Source organism: Ursus arctos, unplaced genomic scaffold (assembly GCF_023065955.2).
Source record: "Ursus arctos isolate Adak ecotype North America unplaced genomic scaffold, UrsArc2.0 scaffold_9, whole genome shotgun sequence".
In the NCBI taxonomy this organism is placed as follows: Eukaryota; Metazoa; Chordata; class Mammalia; order Carnivora; family Ursidae; genus Ursus; species Ursus arctos.
In genome coordinates, this window is record NW_026623111.1 from 3,190,260 (window position 1) to 3,208,775 (window position 18,516).

General features: G+C 57.2%; 1 protein-coding gene across 3 annotated transcripts in view; it reads right to left on the reverse strand.

The window, feature by feature from the left end:
- Nucleotides 1–2,200: 2,200 nt before the first annotated feature.
- The window catches only part of HTRA3 (HtrA serine peptidase 3), a 31,314-nt gene continuing 14,998 nt past the window's right edge, over nt 2,201–18,516 (reverse strand). The window contains exons 4-9 of one of the 3 annotated variants that reach the window (XM_026486057.4): nt 16,048–16,242; nt 15,403–15,435; nt 13,968–14,082; nt 6,754–6,802; nt 4,813–4,908; nt 2,201–3,358 (exon numbers count right to left, since the gene is read on the reverse strand). In XM_026486057.4, the coding sequence (XP_026341842.2) occupies nt 3,193–3,358; nt 4,813–4,908; nt 6,754–6,802; nt 13,968–14,082; nt 15,403–15,435; nt 16,048–16,242 (654 nt within the window). In that variant the 3' untranslated portion in view covers nt 2,201–3,192. Of the gene's footprint in view, nt 3,359–4,812; nt 4,909–6,753; nt 6,803–12,128; nt 12,903–13,967; nt 14,083–15,402; nt 15,436–16,047; nt 16,243–18,516 lie in introns of those variants that run through there. The other 2 variants (XR_006408270.2, XM_026486059.4) reach the window with 2 other exon arrangements.

The following is an 18,516-nucleotide window of genomic DNA, read 5'->3' on the forward strand; positions in this document are numbered from 1 at the left end:
GGACCCGTGATGCTCCTTCCGGTCCTGTCCTTCCCGGACTCCAGGTGTTTACAAGGGCCCACAGGGCTGAACAGGGTGCTCCTCCCTGAGGGCGCTGCCCTTGTCAGCACCCCGTTTACAGCTCCAGGACAGATAGCGGAGGGGTGGGCTGCAAACCCAGCCATCGGGGCTTGCGTCAGGAGCATGAAGGTTACGCAACATCTCTCAGCAGCTGGCAGGCCCTGGAAAAGTTGTTTTTCCACGGGTGCAGCTGGAGGAGCATCGGGGAGTCAGCTCCTCCCAGCTGGGGGGGGCGTGGGGGAGAGGGCTGGGTGGCTGGTGGAGGCCAGAGGGCTTGAACGCCACAGAGCCCACTCCCACTGCTGCAGCCCCCAGTGTCAGGGAGCAGACACCGTCCTCCCTGGAGAGCGGCATGCACAGGCGTCCCTGGGTGCAGAAGCCCAGAGCTGGAGTCCCCAACACGGGTCAGCCAGAAAGGGGCAAAGCCAAGACCACAGCCCAGGCCTGGCTGACTCCTGAGCTCAGAGACCCCACATCCCACTTCCCACTTCCCAGATAGACAAACAGGCTGGGGGGGATGGCCCTGGTCATCCAGGGGGCTGATGGCAGGGAGTGAGAAGTGTGAAGTGACATTTTGGGGCACGTTGGGGCCAGACACTGAGTGAGGAGCTCTAGGTGACAATTAATTCAACGTTGACTGCAGCAACGCAGGTGCCTTCCGGCCAAGCACGCTTGTCTTGGGCAGGAGCCACCCCCTTGCTGTGCCCTGCCCCTGCCCCTTCCTTCCCTCCCCTCCAAACTCAAGGGTTCCGGGGGGAGAGGTGGAGGGGAAGGGGTGATACTGACAGTTTGGCTGCCACTAAGGCCATGGGAGGCCATGTTCAGGGAGCCGCGGTCTGCCCCAGTTCCAGACCTTGGGGCAAAGTCCCTGAAATGCCCAAGATCCCCAACAGCAGGGGCCATGGGTGCCCTACCCATGACCCCCCACTCCCACCACCTTTGAGGCTTCCTGCAGTTGCATGTGACAGTTCTGGGCTCGCCATCAGCAGTAGCTCGGTGCCTGTGGCCCTCTGCCCCTCAGCCCAAGGGTTTTCTCTGGCAGTTCAGCGTCATGCAGGCCAGCCGGGTGCCAGAACCTCATTCGCCCCAGGGCAGACCCGTGGCCTACATGTGGCCTGGGTGTGGGGAGGAGAGCTCAGAGCACGTGGTAATCGGAGGCCAAGGATTGCAAAACTGGGGTGTTGAACCAGAGCACGGCGTCCTCATTAAAAGCCACTTGCGAGAGTTTCTGGTCCTTTTCTGGGTGTGGGTGCCAGGTGCTCTTGGGTCTGATTCTCCCCATCTAGCTGGCCGCCCACAGGGCACACAGCTGGTGCACCCAGCGTCACCGATGCCTGGTATGCCTGTCTCCAGGGATGTCCCGGGAGTCCCTCCAGGTGCGGAACAGAATCCCCGCCCCTGCCATACCAGCTGAGGCCACCTTCTCAAACCGCCCCGTGGGGGGCTCATTTAAATCTGGACCTGTCAAGTCTCAGGCTCTCGGAGCTTGGAAAGGCTTGAAGTCCTGCAGTCGTTCACCTCTCCCTAAGGAGAAGGTGGCCAGTGGTTACGCAGACCCTGTCGCCCTGCAAGGCTTGGACCAGAGGGGTCTCTATCTTCCTGGGTTTGGTGGTCCAGAACCCAGGTCTGGGTCCCTCCCTCTCAGACCTGCTGGGCGCCCCTCACCCTCACCCTGGTGCCCCCACTTGCTACCCGGGGGGCTTGCCCTGGCTCTCAATGCCCTGCTTGCAGCCCCCGCCCCAGCTGTGTCCCTGGGCAATCTGCTTTGTCTCGTCCTGCCTCGTTTCCCCATCACTGGGTGGTCTGTGCTGAGGTGACCTGGAGCCGATACAGAGAAGCTTTAGGGGACACGGAGCTCCGCGTAGCTGGGGCTTGCGGTAAGCCAGGCACCTTTCCAAGTGCTCCGCCCCTCGCCTCGGAGCTGTGGTATCAGTGTCCCTCCTACACCCGGAGAGAGGACAAGGCAGGGGCAGGGAAGCGTCTTGCCTGAGACCACAGACCAGGAGTAAGTGAGGAGGGGGGGCTGGCCCGATGCCCCCGCGCTCAGGGTGGTTTCCCAGGCCTTAGGCTGGCAGGTCAGCTCGGGACCCGAGAGAAGTGGTGGCTGGTGCGGTGGGCTGCCCGGAGCACCCCTGCTGGCTGAGGACCATGTGCTTGTAAACTTTAATTCCCATACAGTAGAGAAACATACAGTACAAGCAACACGGGGAATCCATTGTACAGCAAAGCTCACAAATACACCTCAGCACACACGCGCACCCCCAGCCGCGCTAGGGGCGGTTCTGTGAGTCGATGGCCCCATGCAGAACGGCACAGGGGAGACAAGCCGGCTCAGTCCTTGCAACCCACCCCCCCGGAGGCGTCCTCTGCCCACAGCCCCATGGTCACCTCCAGGAGGACAAGCGGCCTTCCAGACGGTGTCAGACACTCTGCTCCTGGCCGGTCTCTCTACCGCCTGGGAAGGTGAAGCCTATCACCAGCCACGGGGCGTGGCTGGGAAGCCACGGGCATCCCCTCGGGGCCTGTTCTGGGCCAGGTCCCCACACTTGACTCTGCAAGGGGGTCAGACGTGGCCGCCCTCCAGGGCCTCCAGGCTGGTGGAGACACAGCCCTGGTCATTCTGTGTGGTGGGCACTGTGGTATCCGGTGCAGGGGCTGGGAGGCATTCCTCGGGGTGGACAGGCTGGGGAACTGACCTGAGCGGGAGAGTCGGAGGGAAGGGTGGGGTAGCAGCAGGTTGGACATTTAGACAGAGGTTGGACAGGTGTAAAGGCAGGGGTTGTAGAAGGGAGGGTGGGACCTGTGGGGAGCTCCAGAGGAATGTTCTGGATATCCCGGGCACTTAGAAGGTGGCCCTCAGAAGCATCTGTACGAGGGGGACATCTGGCTGCCCCCATGGCACTGTGATGTGGAAGTCAGCCTTCCTGAAGGCTGAGGTGGGTCCCTGTCCAAGCCCTGCCTGTGGCTCTGCCCCTGGACGGCCAGGAGGAGGCCACTGGCTCTGCTGAGGACCGTCCGTGGTCCTTCGTCCTGACCCTGTGGGAGGCAGCGGCTCTGGACGGGACCTCTCGGCTGGCACCTGTCCCGGGCTGTAGGCTCTGGTACTCGGCGACATGGGGAGGGGCACCACCCTCACAGGACCACCTCGGGCGCGATGCTGAACAGGAGGTCATCATTCCCCCGCCGCACCTCCAGCAGCAGAGGGGACTCCGTCAGGACCGCCTCCTGCAGCTCGCTTGAGTCCGCCAGAGGGCGCCCGTTGACCTTGACAATGATGTCGCCATCTTGGATGCCCCCTCTGCCAATGGAGAAACACGCAGTCACCGCACATCCCTGTGAGGCCCAGACCCTGCTCAGGGGACGATTCGGTCTAACAGCAGTAGTTTAAGAAAAATCATTTCGACAGGTAAGAACACCGTCCTGACCGCAAGGTTCTTACACCAGATGGAAACTGATGTCCTGCGATGGGCTAGTGCTTTGTGAGCCTGCTTCTTCTCTGTGTGATGAGTGCTGGGTTCAGCTTCCGGCTGCAGCCTTCTTAGCTGGGCTGCCGCAGGCCAGGCCCCTTTGAGCCTCAGTTTCTACATCTGCAGTCCCATGTGGGAACACGTGTGCAGATTACGAAGTCCAGGCTGCATGAGGTCTGACTGACTAGGCAGCCTCGTCAGCAGCAGCCACCCTTGCCACCGAGCCCACCGCTCTGGCTCTTGAGGAGGCCTGCCCACGGCCCCTCCCGCTAACTGCTGAAACCCTGAATAAGGGGTCTGAATCTGGCAGCTACTCATTGGCTTCCCGGACCCATGTTTCAACAACTTCCACTGCAGGCCAGCTGTGGACCGAGCACCTGGCTACATGGCCCCTGTGAAGCAGCATGACAGAAAACAGGGAGGGGGTCCTGTTTGGTAGAGGGGGCCCTGCGAGGCTGGAGGCCTGCCTGCCTGGCTCCTCTCCACTCCACACCCTGCCCTTGCCCCTCACAGACCCCCTGAGCACGACCTCAGCTCCAGGGATTACTGTGTAGGCCACAGACCGAATGCAGCCCCCCCACCGTTCAGACCCAGACCTGGGGCAGAGGAGGGAAGGGCTTGCTCAGAGCCCCTGTGGGGCCCGGACTGGCCGTGCAAGCCTATGGCACCCGTGCTATACAGGCTGCCGCAGCTCACGGGGCTGCAGTCGACCGCTCTCCCGTACCCGGTGGTTTCAGAGAAAACGGTGCTTTGTCTCATTGGATCTTGACAAAGCCTCCTCAGGGGAGAAAGAGTAGACCGAATCGTGTCCATTTTGCAGATGAGGAAACAGGCCCAGGAAGACCCCGGTTGGCTCACCGGGCTGATGGGAGCTGGGTTGGATTGGGGTTTGAGCTTCAGGGGGGGTCTCCCCTACTCTGTCTCTCCAGACCCAAAGGAAAGGACATACTGGGCCGAGGAAGGGCACTGCCAATGCTCTAAGGGGTACCTCATCTCTCCAGCCTGCCCCTGGCTTAGATGCTAGGCCAGAATCCCACCCGCCACTCCGTGCCATGTCATGTACCAGGGGCGGGGGTGCTCAAGGTCATGCAGGGTCACTGAAGTGGGCCCACCCTAGGCCTCATGCCCACCCAACCCCACCTTCCAGGATGTCTGATTGTCCTCCTGTGCAGCCCCCTGCTTCCCGGCGTGCAGCGCACCTCTGAGAGGGTGACCCACCCAACCCCACCTTCCAGGATGTCTGATTGCCTCCTGTGCAGCCCCTGCTTCCCGGAGTGCAGCGTACCTCTGAGAAGGTGAGTTTGGAGCAACCTCTTGCACGTAAATCCCACTGCTGACCGACGGGAAGTCTGGGTTGCTGGCCTTTAGTTCTTCCACCAAACTGAAAAGGAAGTTCCACAATTAACACACTTCTTCTGAGCCTCTAAACTGACTCCATGGCACAATGCTGCCCTCACTCCCCCCACCACCCAGGCCAGAAGAGGTATCTCCTTTGGACCCTGAAACTGCTCTCTCCTACCACTGACCCCTCTGGGTTGACACTGGTTCTTCTCAGTGTCCTCCACTTGACATGGGCTCTGCAAGAGAAAGTGTACTGAAGGTGGATGGTTAGAAGTGTGGACAGGGGAGGGTGATGGATAGATGGGAGGGTGGATGGGAGAACAGATGAGAGAAAGGAAGGAAGGTAGAAGGATAAGTGAACAAATAGATGGATGGATGGAAAGAAGGAAAGATGGATAAATAGATAGATGAAGGATGAGCAATGAGTGAGTCATGGGCTGAGTAGACAGAAGCCTGGACAGATGGCGTGATGGATGGATGGATGGATGGATGGATGGATGGATGGATGGATGGATGGACGGTGTGAGGAACAGATGGAGGAGTGGTGTGACGGATGGAAGGAGGAACGGATGAATGATGGATGGATGGATGATGTGATAGATGGAGGGATGGTGTGATGGATGGAGGGAAGGAGGGAGGGATGGTGTGATGGATGGATAGATGGGTGGATGGTGTGATAGATGGATGGACAAGTGGTGTGATGGATGAGTGGATAAAAGACAGAAAAAAGAACACATTTAATAGATAAGTTGGTATATTGGTCTTGATTACAAATGGCTGTCAGATTTAATCCCTAGATTAACAGTTGATGAAATGGGAAGAATGATCATTTTAGGGACTGTACAGGTTTGAGGGTATAGTAGGTTGAGCATGCCTTAGCTCTCCTCAGAGCACCCAATGCTCCTCCTTCTCTAAATCTTTGGACTTGACTCTGCATATTTTTCTCTCCCTGCTTCCCTTCCTTCCCCATTTCTCTCCTTTTCCTCACCCACTCCACCCTTTATTTCACTATCAGTGTTTTCAGCCACCCACTCTGTTGTAGACATGGTACTGATGAGCAGAACACAGTCTTCACTCCCAAGGAGCTCAGATTCAACGTTGAGGGGGCAGGGCACAAACGGGCAATTCCAACCCATGGGACCAGTGCAATGCTTGGAAGGGAAGCACAGCTATGCAGGGGGAAGAGGTGGTACTCCTCCCACTTGAGTGGCACGGGGAGTATAATAGTGTCTCCCAAAAATTTATGTCCACCCAGAACTTCAGAAAGTGATTTTGTGTAGAAATAGCATCTTTGAAGATCTAATTGGTTAAGGATCTATAGGTAGGGTCATCCTAACTTAGGGTGGGACCCAAATCCAAGGACTGGTGTTTTTATAAGAGAAAGAAGAGGGCTATTTGGACACAGAGGCCACATGTGGATGGAGGCAGAGATTGAGGTCATGTGGCTATAAGCCAAGAAATCCCTGGAACCCCCGGAAGTGGGGAGAGGCAAAGAAGGACCATCCCCACAGAACCTCCAGTGGGAGCACAGACCTGCTGACACCCTGATTTGGACTACTGGCATCCAGAACTGCAAGAGAATGGATTCTTATCATCTTAAGCCACCCAGTTTGTGGTAATTCGTTATGGTAGCCACAGAGGCTTGTTTCCTGGAGGAGGGGGCACCTGAATGGAGTCCTGAGGGTGCTGAAGGAACCTATCAGACAGAGGGGGTAAAGGCATTGCAGGCAGAGGGCTGGCCTGAGCAGAGGCTTGGGACTCTGAGTGTGTCTGGCCCTCGGGAACACCTGCAGGTGACTGGGCACAGCTGGGCAGGGTCTGGGCGGAGAGGTGAGGAGAAGTATGAGGATGGAGGGGCAGCAGGGCTGCATCCTCAGACACTCACCTTGGTGTGATGGTCCGCATCCGGATGCCGATGAATCGCTTCTTCCAGTCTGGGAACAAAACATGACGGGACTCCGTTAGAGCCACTATGAAAGCCTCTGCCCTCCCTAAGGGGCCAGGCGGGGCCAAAATCCCCCCCCCCCCCCAGGAGCAAAAAGCAGCAAGATCCATCCCTTGTGGTCACAGGCCTAGAGCCGCCTCTCTCCTCCAGGCTGCTGTTGAGGAGCTGGGAGATGTCCTGCCTAGTCTGGTGACTTCTTGCCCACCATTGCCTTCAGGCCCCATACAATCACATCAGTTCCTACAGCTTCTCTGCCACTGAGCCCCACACACAAACCCCAATGGCCAATGGGGCTTTCCTCTCCAGCCTCCATCTCGCAGTCTCCCCAAACTGGCCTGCTCAGATCTGAACTTGTTACCTTCTCCTGCCTTCCCCATAAATTACATTAGCCAATAATGCCCAGTGAGCACTAGCCATGTGCCAGGCCCTCCAGCTGGAGACTTAAACACACAACTTGCCAAGGTGGCAGCTCTATCTCTTGGCTGCACCAGTCTGTGAGTTAGAAGGTGTCTTAGCCCCAGAAATAACATTTACTTATTTGGAACCATAAAACAAGTCTCAGCACAATTAAAATGTCTTATAAAAACATGCTCTCTGACCACAATGGAATTAAAGTAGAAATCAGTAGTAGGAGGGTATCTAGAAAATGTCCAATAACTTAGAAACTAAATAACACACTTCTGAATACCCCATCTTCAAAGAAGAAATCAAAAAGGAAATTAGAAAGTATTTAAAACTAAATAAAAATGGGAAAACGGCATATCAGGATTTGCGAGGTGCAGGTGAGAGTGCCAATATCAGAGAAGAAGAAAGGTCTCATATCACTGATTCCAGCTTTCACCTTAAGAACCAGAAAGAGAGGACCAGATGAAACCCAATGTAAGCAGAAGAAAGGGAATAATAAAGACTAGAAAACAGAAATTCAATACAGAAAATAAATGAAGAGCAAAAGCTTATTCTTCTAGATCCATAAAATCGATCAGCTTTCAGCCAGACTGATCAGCCAAAAGTAGGAAAAAGAAAAAGACAAGACAATTATCCATATCAGGACCAGTCAGAGGAGAGGGGACAGCACCACAGACCCTATGGTATTGAAAGGGTAGTAAGATGTAATTATGAACAACTAGATGCCAACACATTTGACCACTCTGATACAATGCACACATTTCTTGAAGTTTCCTTCAAGATCTCATCTGCCAGATCTCATCAAGAAGAACCAGGAAACCACAGCAGCCCTACCTCTATCTTGTAGTTAAAAATCTCCCCACAAAGAAAACATCAGGGCCAGATGGTCCCACAGGAGAATTCTACCTAATGCATAGGAAAGAAATAGTACCAACTTGCACAAACTCTTCTAGAAAACTGAAAATGGTGAACACCTCTGTGATGTTGTGATTTATAATAAGAGATACATGGTTTGGTTTTTCATTAATGGTTCCCAGCACATGGCCCCTAAAACTTCTGTAATTCCCTGTGACAAGCGCTCTGGGGACATCTTTTGCTGTCAGCCCCTGAAATAGCCTCACAGTGATAAATGTGCAAAGGGCGTCTTCTGTTACTCATACCACAAGCCCCTTTCAACCACTCCCAAGTGTATGTTACCAAGGGAATTTTGAGAAGGCCCTAAGGATGTGGCTGGTTGCCAGGAAACCTACAGTGTGATTCAGGGGTTGAACTTTCAGCCCCAACCTCCATGCCACCTCTGGGGAGAGGTGAGGAGCTAGAGGTGGAAATAATCACCAATGGCAGTGATTGATCCGGTCATGCCTACATGATGAAGGCTCCAAGAGAGGGGGCCAGGGAGTCCAGGCTGGTGGACGTGGAGGTGCTCTTCATCCTTTCCCAGACCTACCCTGTGCATCTCTCCTATTGTTGTTCTTGAATTATACTTCTTTATATACAAACTGATAATCTAGCAGGTGAACTGTTTTCCTGAGCTCTATGAACTGGTCCAGCAAATGATCAAACCCAAGGAGGGGGGCTGTGGGAACCCCAATCTCTAGCCGGTGGGTCAGAAGCACAGGTGACAGGCTGGCCTTGTGATCAGGATCTGAAGTTGGGGGCAATCTTGTGCGACCTTAACCGTGAGTTCTCACACTATCTCCACGTAGACAGTGTCAGACTTGGGTGAAACGGTAGGACAGCCAGCTGGTGTGGGGAAGCCCCTCGCATTTGGTCACCGGGGTGTCAGAAGTGAAGCAGTCTCGTAGCAGAGGAAGGAGGACAGACGAGAGGCAGAGGACGTGTGTTCTTCCTAAAAACTTCCCAACCATCATCCTGATACCAAGACCAGGACAGAAAACAAGACCAACACCCCTCATGAAGATGGCTGCAAAAAACCCTTAGACATTTTCAGCAAATCAAATCCAACGATATCCTTGGTATCAAGGATAATGGATCACGATGGAAGGAGCTTTATCCCAGGAATGCAAGGATGGCTTACCATTCAAAAATCAGCCAACACAATTTACCACATGAACAGACTACAAAGGAAAGTCGTCATCTCAAAAGGTGGAAAAAGCATCTCACAAAATCTTCTAACATCTGTTCCTAATAAAAACTACGAATGAAAGGGAACTTTTTCCACCTGATGAAGGACACCTGAAAGAGACGTTGAGTGAGCACCCTACTTGCTGGTGAGAGACTGGAGACTTCTCTTCTCTCCAAGGGCAAGAACGATGCCAGCCCCTCCACTCTCACCACTTTTATTCAATACCTTATGGAGGCTCCAGCCAGGCAAGAACAAAAGAAAAGGCATCCATCCAGGCTGGAGAGAAAGAAGCAAAACTGACTCCGTGCACAGACTGCGGAATCATCTGTGTGCTAAATCTGGTGGAAACCACAGGAAACCCCACTGTCAAGGGCACGGGATCTCTCGTAATACATCGACATATGAAAACCAACTTTACTTGTATATTCTGGTAACGAACAATCAAGAAATTGAACATTAAAATTGAACAATTGAAACAATTGAAAATGAAATCAGAAATTGACAAGCTGATTCTAAAATCCATTCGGAAACGCAAAGGATCCCCCAAAACCAGAAGGACGTTGGAGGCGGGACAAAGCGGGAGGGCTGACGTCGCCTGACTTGAAGACGCATCAGAGCTGCAGTGTGACACTGGCGTAGACAGAGAGACAGACAAGTGGGACAGAACGGACTCATTTTATTTTCAACAAAGGAGCAAAGGCAATTCAGCAGAGAAAAACACAGGATGTTGGAACAACTGGCTCTCCGAAGTGGGGAAAAAAAGAAGAACTTTGATTCATACTGTGCACTCTTTTAAAAAATTAATTCAAAATGCATCATTGCCCTAACGCGAAGACCTTGGAAAGTGAACTGCTAGAAGAAAATGTGGGAGAAGATATACCTGACCTCCGGTTAGCAAAGATTTCTTAGATACAATTCCACACGGACGATCCATTAAAAAAAAAATTGGCAAATGAGACTTCATAAAAATTGACAAAATGTCCGCTCTTTAAAGGAGCCATCAGGGGAATGAAAAGTTAAGCAGCAAGAGGAGACATTTGCAGCTAGTCTCTCTGACAAAGCCTCCCATCCAAGATGCATCCAGGCCCCTCTCAAAACCTCGTAAGAACACAAACAACCCAACTTTTTAAAGTGGGCGAAATATCTCTACTGACATTTCCGCACAGAAGATTGATGGAATGGGTGGCCCTGAGTGAGAGGAGGCGTGCAACCCTGTCCCTGGAGAGGCAGAGGCCATCCTGTGAGGAAGGCCTTGGTTGGAAGCCCCCTGCCCACCCCAGAGCCAGTAGGCTCAGCCAGCTGGGGCTTCTCCAGAAACCCGGGCCCGTGGGGCTGGTGCAGGGTGGCCTGATTGAATTTCTGGGTCAGCAGACAACTTTGTGTCTCCTCCTTCATGGGGAGATCACCCAGATACGGGGGGTCCTGTGCGCTGTGCTGGGAACATGGAGGTGGGCTGGAGGTCCTGACTTTGTTTCCTGCTAAACACATTAAGGAACCACTCTGGACACATGTGCAGCAAGAAAGCCAGTGAAAGTAATGAAATGGTAGGGAGGGGGAGGGGGGAGGGGGGAGGGGAAAAGAGCTGGCTTTGGGTATGGAGCGCTCCCTTCAGAGACTTGCAACCCCCCATACCGAGAGGACACTAATGCCGCTGGACGGGGCACTGAAAGGGGTTCTGTATGGAACGTGAGTTTCACCTCAACAAAACCCAAACCAAGCCAGAGAGATGCTGCCGCCTGGGGATTCACGGGCATCAGGGCTGGTCCCTGATTTGCCCCCTGAACCCCCATCCCAGGAAATGCCCCTGCACCCCACTCACACTCTGCATCCCGGCTTCCAGCAAGCCCTGTTGGCTCCAAGTGCAACACTGACCAGGACCCGACCACACCTCCCCCTGCAGCCGCCGCCACTCCAGCCAGGCCACCAGGAAGGCCGCGTGGCCCCTGCTGATTTCCCACAGTGGATTCCCTGCCCTTGCCGCCTGCCAGCGCATGTCCCCCAACCCCTGCACCGCCTCTCCCTACCCCCTGCCGGCTTTCCTACTCTGACCTCATAGGACATATGGGGGGTCCTGTGGCCCACCGCCCCGGCTGGAACAAAATCTCAGGGCTGCCCCCGTGTTTGGCCCTTGGCCCACAGGAGTCCAGGCTCCGTGCAGACACACATGCACTGTGGTCCCCTCTGCACTGAGCCCCGCTCTGCAGCCCAGAACGCTGAGCACTGGTCCTAGCTGCTGGGCTGGGGAGAGCTGAGCTGAGGTTTTGGGGACACTACAGCCTCCGGCACCTTGAAGAAGGGCCAATAGGTTCCAGAGCACGGGTGCTGTCCCACCACACCCCTGCCTCCGGCTGCCTCCTGGTCTAGGGGGCAAACACTAGCCCGCAGGTGTCCCCAGTCTGCCTGTGACCTGGAGGCCAGGGAATGTGCATCTAGTCTCTTCTTGCCGGAACCCTCAGCGCCTCCTTGCAGCTCTCCCTGGGCGCACAGGCCACAGAGACCCCCGGGGCAGACGAGTGATGTTCCCACTCCCCAGGCCGGATGGGACCCCACAGTCCATAGAGGGGCCGACCTCCATAACCACACAGCCCCACTGACCCAAACACTCCTGGGGGTACGCTCTAGTCTTAAGGCTGGCCGGACCCCCAAACACTCCTGGGGCCTGAAGCTGAGGCTCCTTTGGGCCAGCATGGTGGCCCCTCTTCCCTTGAGAGCCCCCCAGAGGCCTCTGCACCCCATACCCTAGACAGGAACAAGAAATGCACCTTAATGTCTCCTTGGTTTAATTTAAGGATGCCTTATTTTAAAGAACTTTAGATTAACTGGGTTTAAGTATTTTGATAATTTTATTAAGAAAAAGCAGCAGGAGTGAACACCAGTCAACTTTAGAAGGGCTTTAAATTATAGATTCAGTCACCCAGCTAGGATATGTTGGGCTCTCTGATCAGTCCACATGTCCTGGGGGAGGTGACAGCTCTGGGGACAGGGGCCGAGAGTTTCCCAGGGTGTCTGGGGTGAGGTCAGCACTGACAGCGTCAGTCTCTGCACAACAAAGGAACGGACCCTGCTGGCCCCTGGTGGGTTCTGGGAGAGGAGAGGGAGCGAGGCAAGAGGTGAGGGGCCGCGATCATCCGATTTCTAACAGTCACCTGACAGCTCAGTCTGTGCGGGATGCAGATCCACCCATTTCCAGGAAGGGAGCCAACGTCAAGGGCACCCTTGGAGCGGAGGATAATCACACTAGAAAAGCTCAGCTGCTAGAGAAAGACCAAGACTATGACAAGTATGAAGGTACAACCCCAGGGTAAGTTCTGAGCTTCCTAGCAGCCAGGGAGAAAAGATGTGGGGTTAGACGGCCCCCCGTCCAATAGAAGCATCCAGCTTCTCCAGGGAAGACTGGCTCTGCCCTGGCTCCAGGCCATCTTCACGTGAGGGACACCGATGAACCCAATGGAGTCCTCAACAGCCGTTCTTCGTGTGACCAGTCTTCATGGCACTAGTCTTGGCTGCACTGGGCTGCGTGTGCTTGGCTGGTGGGATCGTGGAGGATCGGGCAAGCATGAGGAATCCCCCTGCTCTCAGTGAACTGCTGGTGAGGGGGCTGGGAGGAGACATGGAAGCAGTCTGAAGGTGTGACTAGTGGGGCCGAGGCAGGTCTGGGCATTGGCAAGGGGGGCATGGGAGACAAAATGGCGGGAGGGAGACGTTCGCTTGGGCTAAAATGAAAGGTGGGAAAGCGGAGGGTACCAGGAAAGCTCCCGAGATCAGGAGATATAGGACCCTCCTTTGGAAGGCAGCTGTGACCACCAGCTTCAAGAAGCTGATGGGCAGGCCCTCATGGGGAGAGTCAGCTGGGCCTGGCCAAGGCCTCCCCCAGGTCGGAGCTCATGGCCATCCAGGTGTGGCTAGGGAGAACTGGACATCCCTGTGTGGATGGGGAGACGGGGCCGAGAGGAAGGTGCCTTCTAAGGCTCAGGGGCTTGGGCTCCACTCCCCTGGAGTAGAAACTACGCTCCCGGACAGGCTACAGGACCAGGAGACTGAAAGGGGGAGTCCTTAGGGATGAGCAGTTGGGAGGGAAGGAGGAAGGAGGAGTGGTGGGTGGGTGGTTCGGGCAGATGGTAGGGACAGAGGGAGGGTAGATGGGTGGATGGCTGGTGGATAAAAGGGCAGATGGGTAGATAGGTGGTGTGTGAGTGGATGGAAGGAAGGAAGGAGGGAAGGCAGGGAGGAGGGAGAGAGGGAGGCAGGAGGGAAGGGAGGAAGGAGAAAGGGAGGGAGGGAGAGAGGGAGGAAGGAAGAAAGGACATGTGAGTTCTGTCTGCAGCAGCCAAGAGAAGTGGAGCCTGGTGGCCGGAGCCACTGGAGGTGGGAGGTGGGAGGGGGGGAGGGGGGAGGGGGGAGGAGGGAGGGGGAGGGGGGAGGGGGGAGGAGGGAGGGGGAGGGGGGAGGAGGGGGGAGGGGGAGGCAGGAGGGGGGGAGGGGGAGGGGGGGTGAGCAGCATCAGGAAGGGCGGGGGTGCACGTGGCCATGAGGTAAGGGGAGGGAGACAGAGGCCACAGCTGAGGGGTGCGGGTTCTGGGGACTTCAGGATGGGCACAGGTGAGCAGAGAAGGACAGAAGGACGGGGTCCCCTGCCTTGGCAGCCCCCAGGGCAGCGCTGTACCTTTGACGTGCTTGTCCTGGAACTCGGCGAGGAAGCGCGTGATGCGGTCTGAGGGGATGGCGAAGGAGATGCCGGCTGCCACCTTGAGCGTGTTGATGCCAATGACCTCACCATCCTGGGCAGGGCCGTCAGAGGACGGTCACCCGGGAGCCCGAGTACCAAGTACTGCATCCGCCCCCCGCTCCCAGGGCCGACCGGCCATCACTGCCCCCAGCGGGGAGGCTCCCAGGGCAGCCCCGAGCTGTCCTAGAAAGGCCCTCTGGGGTTCACCTCCGGGTCAGGGAACCCCCCCACCTCTCCCTCCAAAACCGCCCCTCCTCCCCCTGGCTCAGGGAGCTCGCGGTCTGCCCCTCAAGCTGCCCACCGAGGACAGCCCCCACCCGGCAGCAGCCTGAGAGGCTGGAGCCTGGGGAGGGGGGTGATGAGGTCTATGGAACTGGGGCCTCTGTCTCCCGTCCTAGAAGTGGGGCTGGGGCATGTGGCCAGGGCAGCTCCCCAGCTCCCCCCCGCCCTCTCTGTCCCCCTGGAGCTGGCTTCCCACCCCGCCCCTGCCCTGCACCCCGTCAGGGCTACAGACACCTCATTCTTGACACTGTCCTGGGAAGGCGCTCCTCCCCACAGCCTGGCATGTACCCCTCCTTTTCCAGCCTCCAGCATAAAGCCCGCACGCGTGAGCTTTCATGAATGCACGTGCTGTGGCTCCCATCCCGCTGAACGCCTGCCGGGCTGCTCAGGGCGGGGGGGGGGGGGGACGCTCCCTCTGAGCCCTCCTGCTTCTGCTCTGCCTTCTCCCCAGACTAGCTTTCTCCTGCATGTCCCCTCGACCCCAAACCCGCAGCCTCCATGGCCCAGATGAGATGCTCCCACCTCCAGGAAGCCCTCCCTGCCTGCGTTCCCCCAGAGTCCCCTCACTGCTCCTCATGTCACATGGGCGTGCTCACATCTGACCCACTGCAGCATGGACGGGAGCTCCCAGGGTGGGGACGGCATCCAATACTTCGGGGCCCTGAACTGATTTCTGACCTGAAGTCCTGTTTATTCTAGAAATCTCACCTGGGATGAGAATGAGCCTGACTCTGGGTCCCAGGACAGACGTGGGGTGGAGGGGACCCAAGGGGACTGGGAGAGGATGAAGATACCCCTCACCTCACACGTAAATGCAAGGATGGGGGACCCAGAGCAGTGAGCAGCCCTGACCTGTGTCTCCCCTGTCCCAAGTCCTTGCTGGGCACATGGCCCCTGCCTGACCGCTGTCCGGGTCATCTTCATTCCTTGGACTCCCCAGGATCTCTGGGGGGCATGGGGGGGGCAGGGCAGCATGGGCTTGGGGTCAGCCCAGCCGTCGGGTGTGAAGATTCAAGGCCCATCTTTGGTGTTCCATCCCTGCCTCGAGGCTGTACCAAAACCAGAGACTTCTGCCCTTGGGGACACTTACCAGGTTCACCAGTGGTCCCCCGGAGTTCCCGTACTGCAAGGGGAGGAGATGTGACGTGAGCGGAGCCCTGAGCCCGCCCGAGGGTCCCTGAAGATCTGTCTTCAGACCCTCGTTCTAACCAGCACATAGATGGGTCATCAAACTTCACCCCCAATGGCACCGAAAGGCCTCATTGTACCCCCATTTCACAGGTAAGGGAGCTGAGGCCCCAGAGGCCACAAGGACGGCTGTCGGATGACCCATGCACCCCGCACAGACCCACAGGCTCCCTCCAGGCTTGTTCCACGGCTCGGTCATATCCCACCGGCTGTGAGGGGTCTCTACAAAGACTCATATTTCCAGAGGGCCCGAAGCACGGCAAACCCACAAAGGTGGGCGCTGCGAGCGTGAGAGGTGGCCTCTGCTACAGCAGCAATACTAACAGCGGCAAAAGGAATGCTGGTGGCAGGGGTGTCTTGGGGAGAGACTCTCTGCGTCTCTGAAGGGCTGTCCCGGCTCAGGGCAGCAGCTTCTAACCCCCAGGGCAGACCTGGCACCCAGGTGCAGAAGTCACAGGGAGCCCAGGCTCCGTGGAGCATAAAGAAGGAACCTTCTAGAGAGCGGATGTGCTGCGTGATGGGGCGGGCTCTGGGGACAGAGACTCACGTTGATGATGGCGTCTGTCTGGATGTAGTCCATGTCCGAGTCCCGGAGGCCCAGCTCCCTGCCGTCCCGCTGGGCCGTGCTGACGATGCCCGTGGTCACGGTGTTCTGCAGGGCAAAGGGGCTGCCGATGGCCACCACGAACTCGCCGGGCCGCAGGTCTGCCGAGCGGCCCAGCAGCAGCGCCGGCAGCTTTTTCTGGAGGGGGAACACGGGGAGGGAGGCTCAGCTGTCTGCCTTTGGTGGGACTGGAGCCAGATCGAAGCCAGGCCCCTAGCGGGGTGGTCCCAGGAAGGCAGGAGCAGCTGGAGAGAGCTGTCAGGGGCAAAGGCCAAGGCAAGTAGCCAACTCAGATGGAGGCCAGGCTGGCCTCTGGCTAACCCATAGTAAGAGAGACCCAGGCTGGACTCCTTGCAACAGAGGCTCAGCTGCTCTGTGAGCACACAGGTTTCCCAGGTGGCTACAGAGGTCACACACAGGGAGGATGCCCAGATGGTCCAGCTGGGCATGGCCTCTAAGGTCATGGAGCCCAGCGGTTTGATAGTCACAGGTCCGTCTGAAATCTGACAGGAGCTATGAATACCATCGGAAATGCATCACACGCAAACTGATGCGTACGGCCGAGAATCTTGCAGGAAGCCTGGAGCTTGATCCAGGTCAACCTGATCTCCCAGTGTAGACGCACAGGGAAACTGCGGCCCGGAGCAATAAAGCGACTTAGCCAAGCTCTGCCATCACCGTCTGCGCCCCGAGACAGCTGCTCGCTCCATTTCCAGTGGAGCCCGGGGAGCCCGTCTGTCTGTCCACTCTGCAGCCAGAATGGGAGCTCTGGGAGCTGGCCGTGTTGGCTTTGCCTCCATGGTCCGGGAGCTGTGGGGAGCACGCTCAGAGCAGGCACTCCCGAGCGCTGTAAGGCGCTGAGTGGACGAGCCAGTGTCCATGACGGCGACGGGAGCCGAGGCTCTCTTGCCAGCATCCCCGTGAATGTGGGGATTTGGTGTCTTACCGCTTATGTCCGCTGCCACCACTGGGGCGGCCCGGTGAGGGGCACGACCTCTCCTGGCTCCCGGGGTCTGGAATGACTTACAGACACAAAGCTTTCTAAGAAGGTGCTGGTGACCACCATGCCCCGATCACGGGGGCCTCACTCTAGCTCTGGACAAGGACCGACCTCCGACCCTCTGACCACCCGATTCCAGTTGGTCAGAGGGTGGGGCGCCTGGCACAGAGGGTCCCAGGCGGAGGGTGAGGACCCACAGCGACGACATTTCCGTCACTGGCCGGCCACAGAGGGAGGGATGACAACGTCCAACATCGGGGATGCTCTTCCTCACTGCGCCTGAGCGGCCTGGGGCAGCGGCTCTCCCCAGAGCTGGGGGAGCTGCCACGCACACGACTCAGGGGCCGAGAGGCAGCTCCTGCTGTGGGGGAGAAGCGGCAGGTGCCGACCGTGCCCGCAGGCACACGGGCCTTACTGATTCCACCAGTATCCGTGGCCCCCGAGGGCCGTCGGGGTGTGCCCGCTCTAGGATCCGGCTGCAGCCCCGGGAACAGGAGAGACCCCTCGGGCCACATCTGCCCTGCCACCTGTTTTAAATAAAGTTTTATTGGAACCCAGCCACGTGTTTGTATCACCCGCGGCTGTAGCGGGTGGGGGGAGGTGTCCACGGATGCACAGGCCCCACAAAGCCCAAAGTATTTACCACCCGCAATGTCACGCAAACACTGCCAAGCCCTGTCCTTGAGCACAGCCCCTGTCCCCCTGGCCTGCGTGTCCTCATCTGTAGAATGGAGGTGGTGTCCCCAGGCTCGGTAATTACTGTCAAAGGGTCACGCGTGGGGAAGGGTCCACATTGGGGTGAATCTCTTCTCCCTCGATGGGCAGGAAGGAGCCTCCTCACAACAGACCCATTATCACCAAAACCACACGCTTCTATTCAGAAAGAACAGAAGCCGGTTCAGAGTCAGCCAAGCCAGCCTCACCCGCACAGGTGGCCCCACGGGTCGCTGACCTCACGGTGGGGGTGGCCCGCAGCAACGCTCGGTGACAGTCATAACTACAACACTGGACAAGCCCTGCCCCAGGTCAGCATGATCTCTCCGAGCCTTAGTTTCCCCTCTGAAATAGGAGGACACTGACACCCCTTCTGCCAGGGGCTGTGGGAGGCTCCAGGACACGGCCACTGGCAGTGACAGGACATGATGGCGGCCCCGCTGGGGGTTGCCTGGCCAGCTGGGGCGACCGGATGTGGAGGGACCGGGGCATGTGTCCCAGTGCTCCCCACAGGTTCTGTGGGCGGCTCAGGGACAGCCGCATCTCCTGGAGTGGGTCCGGGAGGGACACCAGGCGTCCTTGGGCCTTGGAGGGCCTCCCCGTGGGAGTGGCTGTGGGACGGCAGCCGAGCTCTGTCTGCACTTGGCAGCTCGCAGAAGCACGGGACGGGGGTCTGGACACCCCAGTTCTAGACTGAC